The sequence below is a fragment of the Anabas testudineus genome, chromosome 9 (genome assembly GCF_900324465.2).
Source record: "Anabas testudineus chromosome 9, fAnaTes1.2, whole genome shotgun sequence".
NCBI classification, from domain to species: Eukaryota; Metazoa; Chordata; class Actinopteri; order Anabantiformes; family Anabantidae; genus Anabas; species Anabas testudineus.
This window is the reverse complement of record NC_046618.1, coordinates 8,552,200-8,573,518: the sequence shown is the minus strand read 5'-3', so window position 1 is coordinate 8,573,518 and position 21,319 is coordinate 8,552,200. Positions and strand designations below refer to the sequence as shown.

The window sequence follows — 21,319 nt, the reverse complement described above, 5'->3', positions numbered from 1 at the left end:
CATGTTGTTGAGCTTTGGAAGTGTGTGTTTGACATAATCCAGTATCATTTGACAATCAGAACAGACGCCAGTAAAGGAAAAGCCTGTCACGTTGTTGACACAGTCTGGTTACAGATACAGTTAATATCTTAATCCAGCCGTCACATTCAACACAACGTCAGCGACTTTCAAGATTGAAGAGCTGATGGTGAAAATGTGCAAGAAGGAAATGTGAGTGTAAGAATAATAATGGAACCGTTTTAATGTGACACTTTGACACAGATTACAGCATTTATATGCTGTAATTTTACCTACAGTCATATACATGTACTGTGTGTTATTCTTTATGTGTTTAGCTTTATTAGGGTACAGATCCCTGTATGGTTTCGACACACAGGCACACTTTGCGACTCCTCCCCTCTGCCTTCAGCCAGGGAGTGATTAGAGCCAATACAATCTTGGGCAACCTGCAAGTGAGATAGAGTGAGTAGAGAGAGAGAGAGAGAGAGAGAGAGAGAGAGAGCAAGCAAAAGAAAGACTGGGCAGCCACTCTGGTGCACTCTGGTGGTTCTTGCAACAGCGTCACTGTTTGCTTGATCCCCAAACAGTCCAACTGTGGCATTGTGGCTCATAGCAAGATTCAGCGGAAACACTGCAAATCCCTGTGGATGAATTTAAATGGACAAGGCTGGGTTTTCTTTTTCAAAACTTTTCCTCACTCAATATTTGGATGTTTTTCCTTGGATTCATGAAAGCACACTGCAACAGTGTGAACTAAAACAGTTTCAGCTTTGTGGACAGTTAGGATACATCTTTTTAGGGACCATGTTGTTGTTGCCTTCACCAGAAGAGCGTCCATAAACAGTGTCTTTGGAAACATGGAGAGCCACTGCTGCCTTTTGAGAACTGCCAAACAAGACTTCCAAGGTGTGAAACGTAAGCACTAACTGCAAAGTAAAGAATAACTACTGCTTAGTGGGAAAAACTGTGTCAACTTTACTTTGTGTCAATTTTACTTTGAGCTGTTTTACAATGTTAGTACGAAGTGCACATTCTTTAGTTGTGTTAACTTTGTTGTGAAAAGAAAAACATCTTCATCTTCTTCTGACTGAGTTGAGCTGGTGAACAATGGCTGGCAACCTGAGCACCCCAACATCCTTAGTGGACAACATAACAAAATCTACCTACCACGATGCAGCAGGACCCTGGAGCCTCATCATTCTGGTCATCATTATATTAACCATTGTGGTGGGAAACATGCTGGTCATCATCGCTGTAGCACGAACTTCACAGCTACAGACAACGACAAACATCTTTATTATGTCTCTGGCATGTGCAGACCTCATCATGGGCGTCTTCGTGGTGCCCCTGGGAGCCACAATTGTGGTGACAGGTAACTGGCAGCTCAGTGAGACTTTCTGTGACTTCTGGACTTCTGTGGATGTCCTGTGTGTGACGGCTAGCATCGAGACACTCTGTGTCATAGCTGTGGACCGATATATCGCCATTACAAGGCCACTCCGACACAAGGTTCTACTCAGCAAGTGGCGAGCCAGAGGAATAGTTTGTTTAGTGTGGCTTGTGTCCGCCTTAATTTCCTTTGTGCCAATAATGAAAGGCTACTGGCGTGCAGAAAATGATTCTGAAGCAAAGAAGTGCTACAATGAACCTGCGTGCTGTGACTTCGTGACCAACTGGCCTTTTGCTATTATATCTTCTATAGTGTCTTTTTACATTCCACTGGTCATAATGATATTCGTGTATGCAAAAGTCTTTCTAATAGCCACACGGCAGGTCCAGCTCATAGATAAGAATCGCATGCGTTTCCAGAATGAGGGTCCAGCCTCACAGATGCCTGCTGGCCCCCATGCCAACAATATCTTGCCACTGGCATGTACAGGCTCCAGCGGCTGCAGTAGTGCAGTGAGGAGAAAAAGTGCCAAGCGGAGGCCATCACGGCTGATGCTTGTCAAAGAGCACAAGGCCCTCAAGACTTTGGGCATCATCATGGGGACCTTCACGGTGTGCTGGCTGCCGTTCTTCGTCGCCAACATCATCAATGCTTTTGACAGAAGAGTTCCCTCTGCAAGGATCTTTCGATTGTTAAACTGGCTGGGTTACATCAACTCTGGTCTCAATCCTATCATCTACTGCAGGAGTCCAGAGTTTCGTACTGCATTCAAGAACCTGCTGGGCTGCCCGTGGCTGTCCACCGCACAGCTCAACACGTTCTATAAAGAGCTGCGGACACGCTGCTCCTGCTTTCTATGGCAAGCTGAGTCAGGCACGGCAAGCTCTTTCCAAAAGTCTCCAAGCAGTAGGCAAGAGACCAATGACAGCCTCTCTAGTACACAGGGGAGCAGCAAAAGTGAGGAGGTGTCCCCTGGCCCTGTGCAGTCCAACGGCAGCACGCAGTTCAGTGACCTTTCAGAACCAGAAAGCAAATTGTAAGTTCCTTTGTCTTATCTTATTTTCACCACACATGTTACACTTTCTACAAACACAGAGAACAAACAGTGGAGTCAGTGTTTGAAGACAAACTAAGATTTTTACAGCTCATATGCACCTGCTGTCTGTCAACATGGTATAAACTTCTGGTATCCATGGTAACACACCTATCCGCCTCGATAGATATCCGACTCGATAACATCCGGCTGATACAACATTGGTTTGTACAACAGCAAAGTAGCGCTGTTTATTTCTTTCAGATTTTTAAATTAATTGCATAAACCACATTTGTACTCCACATAATGCTACATTATGAAGTCGCATTCAATCTTATTTGAGAGGAGTTCACAGACTATTCACTGAATCTCGATGAAACTCAAAAGACACAGAGATACTTGAATGAGGGACTAACTCTGGTCTCGGGCTTGAAATCAGCTTTTCTATATGCACCTATGTCCTTTTGTTCCATTAATTAAATTTCCAGAGGAGCAAAGAGTGACATCAGTGATCTATTATGATTTGCACTGGAAAGCTGATGTGTCAAGACTTACAACGTGCTCTTGAACAATGACAAAATCCCATCTACACCTGTGTCCTTGTTTCTGTTTCAAATATAATGACTGTCAACAAAAATGACTAAAAGGAAAATGTTAACAAATGTTAACAGAGTCATAATTTTCTAGTAATTTCCAACATCAAACATACATATTTAACATTATTTATAATTTTTAACCAACTTTTAAACAGATCTTTACATGCCTCTTTATTTAATAGTTTAGCCATATCTTTAAAAACCCACACATCTTGTGTTTACTACTGTGGAAACAATGTCATGATACCCAGCATGCACAATATAATCACATGTAGACATCCATAAAGCATTTCAAGTGTAAAAATAAATGTTTTTAGAAAACATTGCTACTGCTTGCTGTGCATTTAATAAAAGTAGAGATCCATATTTGGTCTTTCTCTAATATATCAGTGTGCTGCTGTCCAGGAGTAAAATAAACTGAGCGGAACAGTGCAGAAAAATAAATCCTTTCTGAAACACTGGCTGCTTTTGGGTTTTTACACTACTACACAACTAAGAGTGAAAATTAATATTTGAATTTTCCCGCATGATTCAACAAACATTTGAGAAGTTTACCTGTATCGGTTTCTGCACAGTTATCTGCAATCCATCTCACAGATGTCCACTGTTTGATGGCTCACACTGAGTGTGTATGTTTTTAGCACACTAGTTAATATTAGTTGATAACTTGAATAATTAATGTTTTGTTTTAGAAACCTCTGTGCATTATCAGGAATTTGGAAAAATGTCTCGCATAATGAAAAAGATGGCTCTGGAGCGAAGAACCACATGGCCTATTTGTGGACATTTACAGATAGGAGTGTGACTCCCTGCCTGTCAGTGGGCCTCAGTGCGCCCTGCCCAGCACCTCCTGCAGCAGATAAATCTTTATCACTTACACACAAGACTTCCCCCATAAGTCGAGAGGCTGTTTACACGTCTGGCAACCAATGAGAACACCCTGATTAATGCAGGCTAACCAGGGTTGGACGGCTGAATATTTGATTTATTATTATTCTAAAATAGTACCACAGCTTGACATGTCACAGAATACAATGAGATGCATACAATTCGTAGACTCCAGGGACATTTTGGGTTCCTGATCACTGGTATTTAATGGTATATTTACATATTTCTTCTTCACTGTTGTGTAGAATTTCAATTTTTATTCTAAACTGAGTGAAACTTAAATGTTTTAGACTCAATATAACAATTTTAAATTACTATAAGACCCAACCCCAGAAGTCCTTAATCCAACCTCTGTTCCAGACACATTATGGTACAGTTTTAAAAGTCAAAAAATACACAAAACAGCTCTATAAGTTCATAACAACTCATATCTAATCCCAATATTTGGTCAGTGTCTCCCACATATTATTATGTTGTCACAAACTGAGAAACATATGCATGGTATTTATGAGTAATTGAATTAAAAGTAAAACATTTACATTAAAATCCCTACATTTACTTTAAGTAATGGACAAATGTAAAATAATTCCAGACCATAAAATTTTAATTCTCGACTTACAATTAAGTGTCATTTTGACAAGTGGCAGCTCTTACACTTCAGCCCTTGCCTTGTAAATTCCCATGAGTAGTCAAATTTTATGACAGAGGGATGTTAAATATTTACTTTGCACACTACATATTATTTTTCACTTCTCTTTACGTGACACCCCCTGACTGGAATTTTACAGACATAATCAATGGAGCTGTAAACCGAGAAACATTTAATAGCATATAAAAGTCTTCCTTAAAAGGAGGCTGGCGTGTTCAGTAGTAAATCACCCCAAAGGGAAGGCTCAGTGGACTCACCCTGCACACTGAGCGGGATTACAAACGTAAGTGAGACCAGCCGTTTGAGGGTGACTCTGAAGGGGCCACAGCTCAAAGACAGGTTTAATGTACTGTGGGGGTGTGATAACTGTTCCAGGTACAGTCTGAGCTGCTGGAGTTGTTGCGTCAGAGTGCCAATAATGCCACGCTATCCTTGTCATTTCAATTTTCTGTATCTATTTAACTAACAACACAAAAGATGAATTGAGCTGCATATTTCCTTTAAACCTTGAGACAACATGCAGCAGCAGCAGTGCCAGTGTTGGTTAAGTCAAAGTTTGATGTGTCACAGGGCTGATAAAAAAAAAAAAAGTGAGCTACAACCACTGGCAGGGATGAGTGGCTGCACCTCTCTGCACATGCAAGCTATTATCAACAGTTCCTTTTTCCACAGAAATACATCATATCGCTGCAGCCTTCTCAACATACATTAACATAACTCTTCTCATGAGTATGCACACAGGATTAATGGGTCTGCGAGGTCACAGTGCAACAGCCATACAGGCACGTGTATTAGGACATATTAGGGAGCTCATACTGTATAGACGTGAGGAGAAAACAGCTCCAATATGATCAAATATTTTCCATCTCAGAAAAACTATAGTAGGAAAGATATGATGTGAAAAGCAGGCACTAATGGCACAGGGACAAGAAAGCAGTTAAGATCTGTGCCCGGATTTAGCTCTTAAGGTATCTGATGGGTCACAACAAGCGGAATGGATTTTGTTGACTCTTTTCTCATTGGTAGCTCACAGGTTCGTAAGACGCAAATATGTAAATAAATATGGCACATTTGCATTTATGTTGTTATGCTCGGCTTGTGAACTTTCAACCGTGGTGAGTTAAATAAGCACAAACGGGCAGACATCATACAAAACAAAGAAAGAAGGCAGAGAATGACATTTCTAGGATAAATACCGACTAACTAAAATCACTTTATTGGCTCATTACTCCAAATGATTGTGTAAATATTTCAGACACATTAGTTGACAGCTTAAAGGAACAAATCTAAAAGGACACTGTGTTTACAGTAGAAGCCTGCTCTCAGGTTTATATTGTAAATAACTATGTGTTACTGGAACTGGAAGTGTACCACTATGCCAACTTAATACGAAGATATAGTTGTATTTCCCTCCCTCGCAGGGTGTTCCCATCCAGAAATGCCAGAAACAGTGTTAATGGGAAGTTTGGAAAACATAACATGCAGTTAATATGGAGGAGAATTAGTGTGACAAACAGTGTAAACAGTTTTTCAAGTGTGTCATGTTCTGTCCGGGAATCTTTTACTGCTAACGTGCATTTGCCGCTGAGCCTGTCAAACTATTATACACTGAGCTCTTCCTGTTTAGCAGGTCACGTTGAAGACCTGCAGGGAGCATATAGGTGCACATTAAGGCAATCTAATGTTTTGACTGTTTTGATTTTAGGAGGGACCTGAGTGCACTAATGTGTTTTTCCTGTGCTGTGACCGTTATATCTCAGAGCTTTTCTCTGCACCGTGATAATGGCGCCTCTGACCAAGTGCCACACACTGAATTACATACTTTGCATTTGGTTGGCTCAGAGCAAGAACAAACCCAAGAGAGCGTGAAACAAGCAGTGGGATAAAGCAAAACGTGGTGGTAGTGACCTGTGGGAAACCTCCAACCTCCCTTACAAGCTTGGCTGTTATCAGAGTTAATCACACTGCATCGCAGTCTTTAAATGGAGGCGTCCAGGACTTAAGCAAACACACGAGTTTTGTTACAACTCTAAATTGTTAAGGTTTGGACTGATAAAAAAGCAGTAAACCATAACAGGATGTTTTTGGTTTTATCTCCACATCAGCTTTCGGGAACATTTAATGGTTTCAATTTTCATTTTTATTTCTAACATGAAATGTACTGTATAGTATTGTCAAATTGAAAATGATGTACTGACTTACATGACCTAAAATCTATACAAAATAATAACCAATCTTTTAAATACATTAGTAAATAATAATTGTCTTATATTTGTTCGGTGAATTAGAGTAAAGAGAGTGAGAGACACTTGTGGATGGACTTACTTAGCTGACTATTTTTTGAATGCCTGCTTACATGTGGTTGTGGCCGGCTTTATAATATACAACCTTTTATTTACTGAAAATTCAAACGAGTACAGATTAGTAAGAGACACACAATATATTAAATTACAATAAATGTGATTTAATGTCACACACTCATTTGATCATTTGTAGCTGTGTTTTGTCTCTGATTTTCTAATCAGATTCTGGTATGTCAAATGTAACTATTTTGTCTTATATGTTTGTTTTATATGTAATTATTAATAATGATTCTAACTACTTTAAGGAACTACTGAACAAAATAAAACACAAACTATCACAAATAACATTATATTAGTGAATGCTATTCCCCCCTGACAGACAGAGGATCCACTTGGCACAGACACCAGGTGGTTTTCTTTAACCTTAATTTCTTTTAAAGAGTGTGAGTGGAAATTACAAAATATGTGCATGCTATGTGTAATTGAAACTGTAAATGTGGGATCCTGTAGAATCGTAACAGAATCTTATTCCCGGAGTTTTGTCCACAAGTACAACATGAATTCAAGACTACAGTGACATTCTTGCACTTACTGTAAAACTGAGAATTCACATAGTTTCCTGCATATTTCTTTCTGGATGCTTTCATGTTTCTGTGAAGCGTACAGTTCCATGTCTTCCTGTGGAGACCTGTACAGTGGAGATGATATCATCAGAATTCCTCTCTTGTTGGGGGAAAGGTAGAGTTTCACAAAGGATAAAAGGAGGAGAGCAACTATGCATTATCTATTCTATAATTAGAAAGAACTTAAAAGGGAACGGCAGCAGCAATGACATTAATACTTTTTCCACACTGAAACACCAACATGCTCACCAAAAAACCTGTAAGACAACAAACCGCAGTTGTCTTGGACTTTTCTTATCTGATAGAAACTGAAATGCCATGCAGGGTGTGACCAGAGCAGTCCAACAAGTAGCACACAGTTTACATCTCGTTGTTCCTAGTGTTACATTGCACAGCGCAGCAAGTCAACGAATTAATGACTTTCAGAATAAGATAGCTGGTGGTCACTGCATCGGGTACTTTCCAGTAAGTTTAAAATAGACCATCTTTAAAGGAGAAACATGTGACATATTAATGCATGAACATCCTGTATTGTGGGAAATTTCTGACCTTTACTTTTAGAATAGAAAGTAAACAGCACAAGATCTGTGTCATAGAGTACTGATTATAATTACAATGTGACATCACCTCATCTGTTCAACACTTTTAAACTACAAAAGGTTCCTGATAATCAGGGGCATTCATATCAATAGGAATGCTGTGTGCTTACATATCCATCTCTTTTCAGCTATACGTTGCAGGAAAAGGAAGGATGAACTGTAAAATGTCAAGCTACTGATGAAAACAGTGGTCTTCCACCATTACTGTGATTCCTGCAAAGGCTGAAACCAAACAGCAGCGAGGACGCGCTAAAGACGAGCACAACCAGCCCTGTTAAATATAGCTGAATTCCAACGAGACGACTGGATTGAGAGCAAGGAAACGACAGCTTTCTTCTGCAGAGGAACCTGCTGACCGACTCTTTGGAGAGAAGACTTACTGCTGCAACTCAGCAACTCATTAGGTGACACCAAAGTTGAACCTCCCCGTTTTATCCAAATACTGTTTGCTCTTAATAACACAACACTTACCTGTACGTTTGTTTTAAATCCATTCACGTAGACCTTTGGACACAGTGTATGTGGTCTATGGTTTCAAGAATAATAGCATAAACTGATTTTGTACAGTCTGTTATCTGGTAACTTATATATTTATGATACACTGAAACTGTAGCAAAATACCAACGTGTCTCACTTACAACATGATCATGATCCAGATCTTCACTGTTCAGTTACGAAACATTCATTTTCACCACACAACTCATTTCTAGTGTCTGTTTTTAGTCTTAATGTTTCTGTTTTGAGCCTGAAGTCTGTATCCGCACAATAGTTATCTTGCTTAAATCTAGTTTATGTTATGCTGTATGACAGCTTTAAAACAAAGCTGTTAAAATCTTAGATCCAGTAACCTCATACTAAATTCTGGTCGCTTTAACCACCAGGATACGTCCGTGGGAAAGGTACAGTATTATAAATTGCTAGGGAACATGGCAAATATGTTATTTGCTATGTTGCCAGTAAAAGTGGCCATGATAAAAACAAATAAACAAACAAAAAAGACTCTGAAATGTCCAAATATAGACAAATAATGGAAATAATTGTCCTCCATTATTTTGCAGTATTGGGACACATTCCTACATGTTATTACTGACAAAACATCTTGTGTTGCATTGAGAAATAATATATAAATAAACTGTTTAACACTGGTCATGTGTGAAAATGCACTTCTGTGAAAGCAAAGCCAGACCATAATAATATGGAAATTTATTATGCATCTGAGGACCATCTATCTCTAGTATGTAATCCAAACATATCTATGCTCAAGTCTATAGATTCAACAGGTAATTTCCAGATATGGAAATTCATGTCAATAACTTCAGCACCTGGGCTACAGAGGCTAAGTAATTAATTAATAATAACATTAATGAGGTTATGTTTTATCAGCAACATGTCTCCATGCTCCACGGTCTATTTTCAGTTCATCATTGCTCTGTACGACAGTGACTCCTGATAATTATGACCTGTGACCCCATAAAACAAAGCATCATCAGTTTTTGACCTGACTTCAATGTAGATTTGAGTTGTGATATAGCAAATACCTAAAACTATCCAGCACTACAAGAAAAAAGACAATTTTTTTTACATAAAACAAGGACATAATTAACCCGCAGATTTATGTCCTTGTGACTCCCACACTTACTAAAATAAAACAACTATTAGACTATTATAAATACCTAAATGTTAAGTGACTTATTTTGATTTATTAGCCACTGCTTGTGCAGACATTATGTTCCGAGACAAATTTACAGGAATTTGGGACTTTAAAAAAAATAAACAGAGAGGAGAATGCAAGACATTGAAAAAATAAATAAAAATAAAAATACTATGAACAACAACAGCTCTGCCAGACGTGCTGTGTGACTAAAGCCACAACAACTTCAAGTGGAAACAATTAGCCTGTCTGAAGTAAAGACACATTTATATCAGATGATTCATTTGATCTGTCATGAGCAGAATAAGTTGAAATCAATCCCAAGCATTTTTAGATAAAAGAGAGAATCAGTCACCACTTATAAAGTATGATGGCAGGAAGCTCCAATTTCCCCCACAGTTATTTTTAACAACCTCAACACTGTGTCAATCAAACCATCACCAGTGTGCTAATGAGGTTCAAAGACAAATGATGGGCATAATAAAAGATGTTTGACCTACATATTTCAAGTCAGGCTGCACATTTAAACCATTTTAAAATGTAAATCCAATTGTTCCTTCGTTTCATGTTTTTCATTTTCAAATAATGTAATAATATATGTTGCTTTTCTGGAATGACTTTAGAGGATGTGTTTGCAATGTTGCTGGTGTCTGATTAAAAGTTTTTAAACCTGGATCTACCTTGAAATGAGTCGTATGATTGAGAAGTACAAATCGGTATCCTTGAGGCTTTACTGTGAGGTACAGGCAGTTTTCTTCAGGACAGATTTCAGGACACAGGAGCAAAAACAGTTCCTGGACAGCAGACTGCAGAGCTCAAGAGTACTTTAATCTAAGCGAGTCAACAACATCTTAATTCGATAAAGTCTTATGGATTCATATTGGCAGCGAGGTAGCATCACTGAGCCACATGCCGTTGGATTCAGACTTACAGCCTACGGCATCCTCTGTCTCTGATACTTTAACTAATTACAGACTCATGATACAACAGTGTAGTGTTACACTCAGGACTCCAGAAAAACCATTTCTCTCTGGCAGGCAGAAGCCAGGAGTCATAGTATCAACAGTGGCTTCATCGTAGGAATTTTTCTGTTGCAACTTTGCACCCATGGTTCTGGGTTCATTTTATTGTTTTGGTGTTGTCATTTCTCTCACTCCAAAGGATAACAAAGGCAAACGCAGACAACCTGACGTAACACAAATACTTGAGCTGCAGCCACAATTCTCTCTGATGCGAGGAAAACATATCGGACAATGGACAAAGTCAAAGGTAAATGTTTTGTTGTCACTCCCTCGGTCCAAAGTAAATGTTTCGTTGTCACTCCATAAAATGTTTTGTTGTCACTCCCTCAGAATGAAACGAAAGTCGATTCTTTCTATACCAATCTCTGGTGAAGGTGTTCGGTAATTGCAGCAGGGGACAAGCCCATCACAGAAAACGCAAAGACACACAATAGTCAAGAATACAACACCCTGTGAGTCTTCCATTACATTTTAGTAAAGTATGTGACCTTCCCTAGTCGTTACCTGGAGGAACCCCAGTGTGACACATAGTGGCCTAATGCTGTTGCTAAAATATCTAATTGTCTGAAGACAAACGCTGAGAGAAATAACACAGCAATACAGCAGACGAAGCGGGGGGTGGGGGGAGTGAGTCTCTTAAATGACTCTTTCCTAAATTGCTCCCTCTCAGCTAATTGACTCTATTAACTGCTTGGTTTGACCATCTACTGCCATCTAGTGCAGTCATGTGTAATTACCAGTCACACAGTGAAGGGCAGAGCCTGGCTCACAGATTTTCTCTTGCAGGGCTGCTGCAACATGTCATACTTTGATTCTGGGTTTTCAATTACTGGGAGATTCACTGCTGCTTCTCCATCCTGTGAACTGGCTGCTCTTCAATTCTCAGCCGAGAAAAAAAAGCTCTTTTTTCCCCAGGAGCATGTTTTGTTATTTTTTGAAAAGCAACCTGGGAAGATGTATTTCTTCGTTTTTTTTTATGTGGACCTGAGTGAGGAAATGTGATTTAATGTACAGAGGCATACAGAATATTACTCTACCACACTTCATGTTACACTAGCAAATCTACAGAGCAGAGGCAATAAAGCTTAAAGCAAGTTAGATCTTTAAAAATGCCAGGAGGTCTAATTAAATCAACTATACAGAGATAGATCGGTGAAAACCATGCAAGTAGAAAATAATTTGTAAAAATGTGTGCAGCTCATATTGATTGGTGCACAATTAAATGCTGTCTGACCTGTCTTCATTCATTTAAGGAGGCTGCAGATCTATTACAGAGCCATCAGACTGCACTTGCTGGGAGCTGAGGGAGCTCTCAGTGTTTGAGGCTGATAGAAATATACATCCAGCACTGCTCCAAACCTGATCCTTTCATTTCCCCGACAGGCCATGTTGATGGCAAAAGTAAACTCACCAGACTCACAAATAAGGGAGTGACAAACTCATCCATCACCGTTGCCTTGGCGACAGTATCTAAATACGTGCTGTAGCCTGGAGACGGGCTCTAAACAGAAAGCTCGCGGGTAGCGGGGCTGATTTGTCTGGCTCGAGTCGAGATGAGCCGACCCGGCAGTAGCCTTGATGGAAAAGGGGTCAACCAAAATGGAGACCCAGGAGGTCACCTCTCTGTGCGCACCGAGAGCCACACGGCGGCTGCAGCCGGGCCGGAAACAAGGCTGTTGTTTACCTTCAAGACGGACTCTCAGGCCAGGAAGGTTCAGCTGACGGGGAGAGGTGAGTGCGCTCATCCGCGGGTGTTACTGATGGTTTGAATCTCATTTGATTTAATGTCGAGGTCCCTGCAGAAAGCAGGAGGACAGGGGCTGTACCACATTTAATTTGCACGATCCATTAAACGACGTTAACCAATGGATCAGTACCTTTCTAACACCGGGTTTGTACTTGTTGTAATTATACTGAGTACTTCACACCACAAACACAGAGAGGACAAAATAAAACGTTTCCCTGCACTTTGGTTCATTCCTTCCTTCCAAGTCCCAAGGTAACAGATTGATTATTTGCATTTTTGCCATATTCTTCAGCTGTGAAAGGCAGCACACGTCACAAATGTCAAACCAGTTCACATGAGTTCCTCCTTTTTAAACATTCAGTTTGTCTGCTGGGTAGACCCCGACATTTGCTTTTAAAGGGTCCCTTTCTGAACAGAATGAATTAAATTAGTGCTGAAGGGGATTTCAAATAAAACTCACCTAAATTAGGATTCTGAAGAAGGCCTGTCCTTGAATCTGTGCACGAATTAAACTTAACAAGGCCTCAATATTTTAGATTTCTACAAAAACCTGATTTATGAGAGACCTGGAACAATCTGGACTAGACTTGTCCATTCATGTTATTAAAAGCTTCAAGTTCAATAATGTGAAGAATACTTCTTTTTAACAGTAAGCCAGTTGATGCTCAGAGAAATCTCTTTCTTAGTTAGGAACCTGTATTATTGTACTTTTTAATACTTCAAAGTCACTTCTGTACCACTTCTGTATGTCGTTTAAGTACCTTTTTAGGCAAGTACTATGACTTGATTATTCAGTTTGTGTACTACTAAAGTACGTGGTGGTACTTCTACCTTCTACCACCAACGACAAACAGGAACAAAGTGTTCATGCGATCTCATTCACAGTTTGATTCTGAAGCAAGAAGGTTGTGCTTCCTGAGTTTTCACACTTCAACAGTGCTCTGTTTTGTGATGAAAAAACTTTTGCAGAGTACTACAGCGAGGAAGGAAAGACCTTTGAATTGCGTCTTACTGGGAAAATAAAGCAGCAGCTGACCAGTGATCCGACCCTTCGTCCTGAGTATCCGTCTCCTCTCGGTCTGACAGAATTCACCCAGCGAGCCACAGAGGTCACTTTGGGGAAGAGCTGTCGGGCTGTGATGGAGAACCGGGTACTGTGACTGTACATATGAATACTGTAATTAAATTGTAACCAATCCTTGATTTACATCCTCAGAATAAACCAACAAAGGCACTCAGTTTAGCATCATATTCAAAATAATAACTCATCTCTGTCAGGTGTTAGGTGTCCAGACTCCTGGTTTCACTGCAGCTGTGCGTCTTGGGGCTGAACTCTTGAGACACTGGCACGATGCTAGTGTTGCTTGGTACGGACCGGTGTACCTCTCCTCTCCTTGTGATGGTAAGTACGCCCCCTAAACAGCATTAAAGCATCCACCATGTGTTTTGGCTTTTCAATGGTACTTCACACTTTATTAAAACAATGTCAGTATGGTGAGCTGCACACCTTACACATGTGCCTTTACAGTAGACTACAGTAGAGGGTGACTCATGTATACCACAATTAACACATGAAAAACTGATGGACAAAAGACAGGAGTTGTATCCATAGCAACATATGTTACTATGACATAAACACAGCATCCCAGATGGAAAAATGCTGTAAATAAAAACAACGGGTGTCTGAAGAAGACAGAATGTGAAGGAACAGACAAAGCACAGATGGATGTTATCTGGCCATGCAGACCCTCGGTAGACATGTGAGACATTCACTGAGAGAACTTTACACTTTCCAGATACAGTATATTCACTTATTTCTGCAGATGTAGTTGGTTTGATTGAGATTTGGAGATAGAGGAAGCCTGTGAATGAAAAAAAAATAAGTGCAAGACACGGAGTGAAATGAAACGGAGGACTGCACAGACGGTCGTTCACAGCATGATACCTCAAAATGTGTTCCATGCAACGCTACTGTAGATGAACAAAAGTCAACTCCTAATTTTTATTAAGTCATCATTTCAGAAATGGGAAAACATGCTGTGGAGTTGAAACCTACAATAGCACATTATTCACAGACAATACAATGAAAAAAAATCCTCATCAACACAGCTCATTCACAGCAGTAGCACTACAGTGTAATTAAGCACTGGGGTTTAAAGTATTGATCTCGAAGAGTTTGTTCTACTTCAGACACATAACAGGATGTTTTGTCTTCTTCCTGCCTGCAGACTCATTGCGTGGTATCTTCCAAGCAGCAGGGATCCAAGATATCCATGAGTATTATTACTGGGACGACAAGCAGCGGGCCGTTTGTTTGGAGAAGCTTCTGGAGGATCTGGAGAGGGCTCCTGAGCGAAGTGTTGTTGTTCTGTCAGCGTCCGCCCACTATCCAACTGGAGCAGACCTCACCCAGAAGCAGTGGGCTCTGGTCATACAGCTCATCCTGGTAACATATGTGTACATGTACAGTCCCCTCTTCTGTGAACATTAGATAATGACACCTTCGCTCTCAACGCCAGTTGTTGCTGATTTCACAAACCATCTTCCATCTTCTCTCTGCAATTGCTTGTTGTTTTCAGTCTACAGCAAAACTAAAGGAACTGGTCTCACTTTTCCAATACTTTCAGAGGAGAGCGTATGTTTTTTAATTGAGGCTAATGTTTATTCATCAGTTGCTCTTCACTACTGCCTAAATCATCATTTTCTGTCTTGGCACTATTTCCACAGAGGCGCAGGCTTTTCCCACTCTTCGTGTTACCTACTCAGGCACTCTGCTACGGAGATCTGGAGAGAGATGCCTGGCCCGTACAGTACTGTGCCTCACAGGGGATGGAGCTCCTCTGTGCTCAGTCGTTCTCCCACTGTTTCGGATTATATGGTGAGAAAGTGATGTTCAGGCAGTCAGCTATTTTAAGGATTTATGTGTGTTATTTCTATGACCAAAGGGACTTCTTGTCAAGATGAGCCCACACTACAAATTAAGACTGGGATCTTTGATCTTAAACCAACACAAAGTACCACCTGGACTTATCTTTTCCTTTGTACTGTCCTCCCTTTGCTGTGTTAGCTCTTTACACAATAGACAAGTGCAACTATGTATTTTGTCACTGTTGTCCTTTGCCTTCCAATCTTGTCTTTCTCGAGTACATACATAGTATCAGGTAGCTCATTGTGAGGCAGGTCAGCTTTTTGCTTGTCTCTGTATGACCTGTAGAAAATTCACTCACTAGAGGGAGTTAACATTAAATTACCGTGGCTGACGCAAACGCAGTGTTTCTTTACGTTAGACTAATCTTTTTTTTCCCCTTCACCAGGTGAGGCTGTAGGACACCTCCTGTGCGTCTTAAGGCAGAGCTCCCTCTTGTTATCTCTGCGGTATCAAGCTGATACAATAGTCAGATCACTGTGGGCCCGGCCGTCTGTAGGAGGAGCACATGTTGTTGCCACAGTGCTCAGTAACCCAGCCCATCTGGTTGAATGGTGAGTCACGCATGACGTTCTCAAGATCTGCAGATGAAAGGGACGATCTGATCTGGTCTAAGTGATGCAGGATGATCACTTGTATGTCAAAGGTTAGGTCTGAAAAGACTGTAACATGTAATGTAACATTCACTGGGTCCTTTATTAAATTACATACTAGCCTTATTCATATTATTCCCAAGTTGTCCACTGTGTTTCCCAGGCAGGCAGAAGTGAAACGCATTGTTGAGAGATGTATGCTGATCAGAGAAATCTTGAGAGAAAGGCTGAGGCTTTTGGGAACTCCTGGTTGCTGGGACCACCTGACTCAACAAGGTGGACTCTACTGTTGTGCAGGTTTGAATGGTGAGAAGAAAACAATTCACGTTGCATTGTTGATTATGTATTTTTCTAATTTAGAGCAGCAAATGATTCACACGAGCCTCTAATTAGCACAGGGCAATGATGTCTGATATTCCTCATTAGTTTGCAGTGCCTTCCTGTTTTCTCTCTTCTTTTCTGATTTGAATTGAGGTGAATTGGTATTTATAGTATGTTTTACAGATTCATTATTTTCATTACAGTCAGAATTTTAATATAATCTCCCATAGTTATAAAATGTGGTTAGCTCATTTTATGCTTGTAGCATTACAGACCTGAACTTTAACAGTCTGTGTAAAAGTTCAGGTCTGTTGACTGTGATTGCGTAACAATAGATATGATTGCTAATAATATGTTTTTCCACCAGTATTGTACAATAAACCAACAAAGCCCACAATTATTGATGTGCTTTCTTGTGCTTTTCATGCTTTAGGTCAGCAAGTAGATTTTCTGTCAAAGAGCAGACATGTGTACCTCCTTCCCAGTGGCTGCCTAAATGTGAGCGCAATCAACGGCCATAACCTGGACTATATAGCTGAGTCCATCCATCTGGCCCTGACTACTTCACTCTGATCATGTGGCTTTTGATCAACATCTGAAATCAGTCTCAAAGGGGCTTTTCAGCCTCACTAAAATACATTCAGACTAAACCCATCGTCACACTGAAATGCTAACTATCAGGTTGGTTGTAATTACTAGTCCAGGTCCAGCTAATGCTACGTCAGTGCTGCTAAAAATATAGAAGAAGCAGAACACAAAATATGATTTTTGATTTTGATTGTAAGCAATGTAAGGCATAGTACACCTGTAAGTGTGTGTGTTGTGTGTGTGTGTGTGTGTTGTGTGTGTGTGTGTGTGTGTGTGTGTGTGTGTGTGTGTGTGTGTGTGTGTGTGTGTGTGTGTGTCCTGCCGCTGCACGTGTGGTCTACACAGTAGGTCAGGCATATTTGATGGTGGAAGAAGAATCATGTACATTCAAGTCAATTCAATTTGTATAGCGTATCGCAAATCACAACAGCAAGGTGCATCAGTGCTAATTTTAATTACTTACTGCCAAGTACCTTTGAATATCTCCCTGCTGTCCTGTAATATCTTTGTCTAATCACCAGAATTTATTTATTGAATATGTTTGTTATTAATGTTATTAATCTGCAATGTAAATAGATATAGATAGTATAATAGACATAATGGTGGGAAAGGTCAAATGTTACATAAATACATACATATATTATCAGAAAATGTAAATAAAAACTAAAGTGCAGGTATCTCACAGTAATATCCACACACGACTTAAATTAAATGTAAGTACATTATGTAGCTTTTTACCACAGTAAATATTAACAGTATTGTTTTTGTCTGCAGCCTCACTGCCAGGTGCTCAAGGATTTTATTTAGTCTGTACAAAAATAGAAAAATGTCAATTTGTGTTTTTACCGAGGGTTTGTTGGTGGAATTACTCCTTAGCGCAGTAATCTTATGCTATGATTGTTTCTACACTTCAATTACTGTTCACATTGTACACATGTATTACTTTTAGAAGTGATGGATGTAAGATCAATTAAGGTGCAGAATCTTTCTGTGGAATATCCTGTAATAGGTTAGAGACAAAATGATGTGTAGATGATATCCAGAGCGCTGGCACAAAGGCCCTACCTAATATGAGTTGAACCTTAAGAGAGCTTATGGATGAATCCTAAGAGCTTATATGTGCCCAAGTGTAACCTTTAGAGGGATAAGTCGCCGTATATTGCTCGCTGCACTCAGAGCAGAAAGGAGGCTTCATGAAGTCCTTTCAGTTGTTGTGAACATCAGAAGAGAAAGAAACATTTTATTTCAAGATTCATCTCGATGAGGTTGCAGCTTTACGAGTGCTTCTCACAGAATAAATGTTTGTCTGTTACGACTCTTATCTGTAGTGAGATTTTTCGGGGACTTTAGTGTCGCATGGTCCAGATAGCATTTTTTTGTCCACTCTACTATGACACATTGCCAAATGATGTGAATATCTTATGCAGCAAATTATGGTTCATCTGGAAACATCAATGACTAATCCTTCCTGTGCGACAGTAATGGAGCAATAGAAAAATGAGCATTATGTTTTGCATTTTGTTAAAGCAAAACAGACTTTTTTGGTAAACGCGTGGCTTTTATCTAACTAACTTTATATCCTTGGGAGCCCTGCTTTTATTTGTGAGCTATGCCATTGATGTCACTGTATGCTATTTAGTTCTGAGAAACGGGTTACATCAAGGTATTTAATGGAGGCAGTGTTCTCGCTCTTTTCATTAGTGACCTTGGGTGAACAATGAGCATAATCAACATCCACCATCACGCAGCCTCTGAGCCATTAGATGCTCTGGACCTCTTTGATTTGCGTCTGAGCATGCTAACATGTACACAGTGCTGGCCTCACAAGTTTGGGATAAGTTGTTGACAACCATTCGAATCTTCAGTGTGCAGTTATCCCTGCGTATGTGAATAAAGAGGATTGCCTAAATACAATCAGAACCATGGAAACTGAACTTAAACAGATTCATTCAGGGTTCTAACGAACAAGATTGAACAACTGTTGTGCTCAATAAATATCCTAAATATATATTAATAGAAATGTGCAATTTAACACTGCTTCAAGAAACTAAATTCTCAAACATGACTGTTCATCCTTTGATCATACACGAATACCGAACGTATTCAGAACATTTTTTTGTAAACAAATGTTGGTCGATCACATATTAATGAAACTAAAACAGGAACAGAAAAAATACCTGACATCCTTCTGGTATATTACCATAACCCATCAAGTCTGCAGTAATGACAGCTAACACGTTGCACATGTAAATTATCTATAAATAAACTGTCAATGAAACCATCACGGTTTGGTCCACAGAGCTTCTAGCCTGGCAGAGTAGAATCTTGGTATTATTTTATTCTGAAAACCATATTGTGAAGAGAGAGTGACAGGTAGCCAGTGAGTGTATGTCTCATCTCCTGTGCACACACATCAAAGCAGCAACATCAATTTTAACCCGGACTGTAATCACATGGCAGATAGCGGTCTAAATAATTGTTCAACTTTGTCTTGTCTGAGCAGACCTCTCAATTGTCGCAGCAAGACGCCAGGGCTGTAAATTTAGGGCACACGGGGTAGCCCACCACCGACTAGACTCAGAGCAGCCTTTCATTTCCACAGGACTAAATCATTTCAGGTGTTCCTCTGCTGCTTCAAGTGCACTTAGAATAGAGGAAAAGATGTGCTGACTGACAGTGATCAGTGATTAGCTATGACTCATACTGAGGGAACAACTGCTATTAACTTCAAACAAAAAGTCCATATTACAATCCAGATGACAATTGCTGTCAAACTATTCCATGGCAACATGATGCCTTCGAGTGCTGTACGAATGACACAGGAGTTATGTGAACTGTGTCGTATTCTGCAATGACAGTAATTATAAACGGTGCATGTGCATGTCATTGTACTAAACTATGAAACGTGTTCATGCTCCTGACAGAACACGCTCTCACCTTCTTCTAACTGAACTGAACTGCTTTTCTATACTGTTGTCCTATTTAATGTCACCTTGCTGCTGTAGACAAAAGAATTTCCCCATCGTGGGATAAATAAAGTCTATCTATCTATCTATCTATCTATCTATCTAACCACGTTAGCGTTGAGCCTTCAGTTCTATACAGAAACATTTTCTGTAAATTGAGTTCATTTTGTTTGTTCAATCGTTTGCTATGTTCTGTTTTTCTCGCAGCTTACTCACATGGCAGAAGGCCACTGGTTGATGTTTGTGGCAGTGAACCGGGTAAACTTAAAAAGGTTTAAGCAAGTTCTCTGAAAGGTCTTTGCAGGTTTGTATCCTGATTTGCAAAAGCTTCACATCCTGCTTTGTTGGTGAATGTGATGAATAAGATTAGTTAATGACAAAACAAACTGCTTTGCCGTAGAAGTGATAGAAATTCATTTCATTTACAGAGTGAAGGTAAATGAGCACCTTTGTTAGTCAATATGATAGGAATGATATTACTTTTAGTCATGAACCAAAGCATTGGTTAAATTAATTCAGTCTTTCACAGTCTATAGTCTTAACCAAAGGGATGAACTAACATACTTAACTGATAGTGAGGCTATTAAATCTCGCCCATATTACCCAAACTAAACAGCTTCATTATGCATGGATTCCTCTTATTGCAGTTGTGACCTACCATACCACAAAGACCACTGTAATAGATAATTTAACAGCAAACAAAAAGCGATTTAAACTGCATGTTAGATACAGGTCAAAAAAGATGAATGTTGAATTTTACCGTCTTTAGACAGTAGGAATAAACCATGGTGTGTTATTGGATCTTCCTCTTTTTAATGCTCGGGGTCTAAACATTTGTTTTTCACACACTGTGTGTTTGGCCTTGGAGACAAGTGGTCTCAAAATGTTGAAAACTGCGAAGCTCTCAACATACAGTACTGCTGCAAGTGTATTGGTGAGGAAGTGTTCAGTCTAATGTTTGTCTACAACACAATCTGCATCAAGCTTCTCAACATCTATGACAGAAAAACTATAAAGGGTCCTAAAGGCAATCCAAGGTATTTCACAGTATAGAAGGATTTCTCTTTTCTGTGTATCACCACAAAATCCCATGTGCATTCTGCCAGCCACTACCTCACCTTTTAACACAATTATACAGCTGACGATGATCATGTACAGAACAAAGAATCCTACTTATGTGAACATATGAGGTAAAAACATGTCCCTTCACCCAACAATAGAGACATTAGGTTTGTAATGTTCAACAGGATGATTGCAGCTGCACAGTATTTATGGTTACACATGTATGAACTGGAGAAAAGCACAGAGCTCTTAATTTCTCTGAAATCTGGAAATGTCTTTCACAGCCAGTGAAACCTGCAGTGGTTTATAGTACAGCACGCTGCTGTGAGATGGTTCTGTCACAATTGCATAAATGAATGAGA

General features: G+C 39.8%; 2 protein-coding genes across 5 annotated transcripts; both read left to right on the top strand.

The window, feature by feature from the left end:
- The first annotated feature begins 493 nt into the window (after positions 1–493).
- Positions 494–10,405, top strand: adrb3a (adrenoceptor beta 3a). The gene is made up of 2 exons (XM_026343330.1): positions 494–2,426; positions 8,210–10,405. Exons 1-2 carry the CDS (start codon positions 1,108–1,110, stop codon positions 8,235–8,237), a joined length of 1,347 nt encoding a protein of 448 aa, XP_026199115.1. The 5' UTR covers positions 494–1,107; the 3' UTR covers positions 8,238–10,405.
- Positions 10,406–10,852: 447 nt separating this feature from the next.
- got1l1 (glutamic-oxaloacetic transaminase 1 like 1) lies at positions 10,853–20,184 on the top strand. Of its 4 annotated transcripts, none has more exons than XR_003297630.1 (10): positions 10,853–11,001; positions 11,085–12,485; positions 13,471–13,652; positions 13,780–13,903; positions 14,730–14,947; positions 15,229–15,379; positions 15,816–15,981; positions 16,184–16,326; positions 16,775–17,022; positions 20,103–20,184. XR_003297630.1 is itself a non-coding variant. In XM_026342399.1 (10 exons), exons 3-10 carry the CDS (start codon positions 12,308–12,310, stop codon positions 16,912–16,914), a joined length of 1,302 nt encoding a protein of 433 aa, XP_026198184.1. In that variant the 5' UTR covers positions 10,853–11,001; positions 11,085–11,206; positions 12,008–12,307; the 3' UTR covers positions 16,915–18,839. The 4 variants fall into 4 exon arrangements, 3 of the variants coding, with proteins under 3 accessions (XP_026198184.1, XP_026198185.1, XP_026198186.1); XM_026342399.1 differs by lacking the exon at positions 20,103–20,184 and having other exon boundaries at positions 11,085–11,206; positions 12,008–12,485; positions 16,775–18,839; XM_026342400.1 differs by lacking the exon at positions 20,103–20,184 and having other exon boundaries at positions 11,085–11,206; positions 11,541–12,485; positions 16,775–18,839.
- Positions 20,185–21,319: the final 1,135 nt, after the last annotated feature.

Coding starts and splice junctions, on each gene's coding strand:
- adrb3a (XM_026343330.1), top strand. CDS start 1,108: ATGGCTGGCAACCTGAGCACCCCAACATCCTTAGTGGACAACATAACA. Junction 2,427..8,209: donor TCAGAACCAGAAAGCAAATT/GTAAGTTCCTTT, acceptor ATCTCTTTTCAG/CTATACGTTGCAGGAAAAGG.
- got1l1 (XM_026342401.1), top strand. CDS start 12,308: ATGAGCCGACCCGGCAGTAGCCTTGATGGAAAAGGGGTCAACCAAAAT. Junction 14,948..15,228: donor TGGTCATACAGCTCATCCTG/GTAACATATGTG, acceptor CTATTTCCACAG/AGGCGCAGGCTTTTCCCACT. Junction 15,982..16,183: donor CCAGCCCATCTGGTTGAATG/GTGAGTCACGCA, acceptor TGTGTTTCCCAG/GCAGGCAGAAGTGAAACGCA.